The sequence below is a fragment of the Galeopterus variegatus genome, unplaced genomic scaffold (genome assembly GCF_000696425.1).
Source record: "Galeopterus variegatus unplaced genomic scaffold, G_variegatus-3.0.2 Scaffold2524, whole genome shotgun sequence".
Taxonomy (NCBI): domain Eukaryota; kingdom Metazoa; phylum Chordata; class Mammalia; order Dermoptera; family Cynocephalidae; genus Galeopterus; species Galeopterus variegatus.
Window position 1 is genome coordinate 92,213 of NW_007728635.1, and position 1,703 is coordinate 93,915.

The 1,703-nt window shown below is 58.0% G+C and overlaps 1 protein-coding gene across 1 annotated transcript in view; it reads left to right on the plus strand.

The window, feature by feature from the left end:
- Positions 1–1,570: 1,570 nt before the first annotated feature.
- Positions 1,571–1,703, plus strand: part of CIDEA (cell death-inducing DFFA-like effector a) — a 17,385-nt gene continuing 17,252 nt past the window's right edge. The window contains exon 1 of the mRNA XM_008582138.1: positions 1,571–1,608. Within this exon, the coding sequence (XP_008580360.1) occupies positions 1,571–1,608 (38 nt within the window). The remainder of the gene's footprint in view (positions 1,609–1,703) is intronic.

The window sequence follows — 1,703 nt, forward strand, 5'->3', positions numbered from 1 at the left end:
GTTTTTTCAGAGATGCAAGTTGAAGGATTTAATGTGAAGGTATTCAAATAAAAATATAGATAAGCAACAAGTATGTCAAAATGTTACAGTGGTTGAATGCAGGGACTGGGTGTAAGGGTTCTCAGTGTACTTTTCTTTCTATATGTCTCTATATTTGAATTTTTTCACTATAAAATGTTCAGAGGTGAGTTGAGTTGATTGGGGACATTTTCTCACCTATCAGACTGAAGGCATCAGTGGGACGGCAATTACTCACCTCTGAGGCTGGGACCAGCCCCCTCGGCTCTGGGCAGGAGAGGAACCCCTGTGAGCCTGGGGCTGGGGAGCTCCCAGCAGGCCAGTCCAGGATTTCATTCCAGAAGGAAGTGGTGTTTGGCTTCAACACTCCTGCTAGTCAAGCGAGGCTTGTTGACACTAGTGACCCTGCAGCCGGAGGCACATTTGTTTCTGTGATCCAGACTGAGGACGAGGCAGACCGAGGGGCCACGTTTTAAGTGATCAAGTCAATGTGCTACAACCAAGTGGAGGCAGGAGAAGCAGCGTGCGGGTCAAGCTACAAGTCTTAGGAGACACAGTTCACGACGGGCACTCAGCGGTTATTCACCTGGCTGTGTGCACCAGGCTGTGTCCCAGCAAGTCTCTATCCCAGGAAGTCTACTCTTTTTTAAAAGGCCCGAATTATGGGACTGCATCACCCCTTAACATGCTCAAGAGACCTCTGCTTCAATGCCCCAATTAAGAGCTCTGTTGAATCCGTTCTAACTCCCCGTCCTTCTCCGGAGGTCTGGGGGTGCCGAATTGCACCTTCTGGGGACGGACATCCACCTGAGCAGGGTGTGACAGAAATCCCCCTCAGCCCTGGGTCCATTTTCTCTTTCCTTCCTTACTCTTAGAAGGTCCCTTACCTACAGTTAAAAGGTTATTACTGAGGTCCGAACGGTTCCTTTCCCCCCTCCATTCTGAACGCCTTTATCACTGTTGCTAAACGCTCACGGTACAGCTGGGAAGGCGACTTCACGGAAAGGAAGCCAAGGCTTTTTCCGAGAACCTGAAGTGCTGCATGTCCCGGTGTCTGCGGCGACTTCCTCGTCTCTACCAGGAACCGGCTGGCTGGGGGTGAGCTGGACGTCAGGGCGCCCCAGCCCCGCGGACACCTGGCGCTCGCCCCACCTGTGGCCTGGGTAAACACACCTACCTTCCGCAGCCAACGCGATGCTGCGGGACCGGTGATGTCACCAAGTGCCCCAACCCCCAGAACGGCAAAACAGACGTAGGCTGACAAGCGACCATCAAGACACCCGCGGAGCATCTGCGGTTCGAGGGTTCTCGATACGGTTCTCTGCACCGAGGCGGCCCGACGGGCGTGGACCCGGGCTTAGGGCGGCGGGGGCCAGGGTCGACCGCGGGCTCCCAGAGCGCCGCGAGGTGACCTGCGGGGCTACGAGTCCATCGCCGAGGTCCTTGCCCTGCCAGGGTCAGGCCGCGGCGGGGAGGGACCGAAGGCGGCGTCTTAAAAGGCGGGGCGGGCGGGGAGAGGTGGCGCCCTGCGTCTGCAAAGAGGACCCCCGCCATGGAGGCCGCCCGGGATTACGCCGGAGCCCTCATCAGGCGAGTGCCGCGCTCGTGGGACTCAGGACCGCGCCCGCGCCCCCGCGCCCTGTGAGCCTCGCGGTCCCGCGCGCACACCTCCCGGCCCCGCGCCC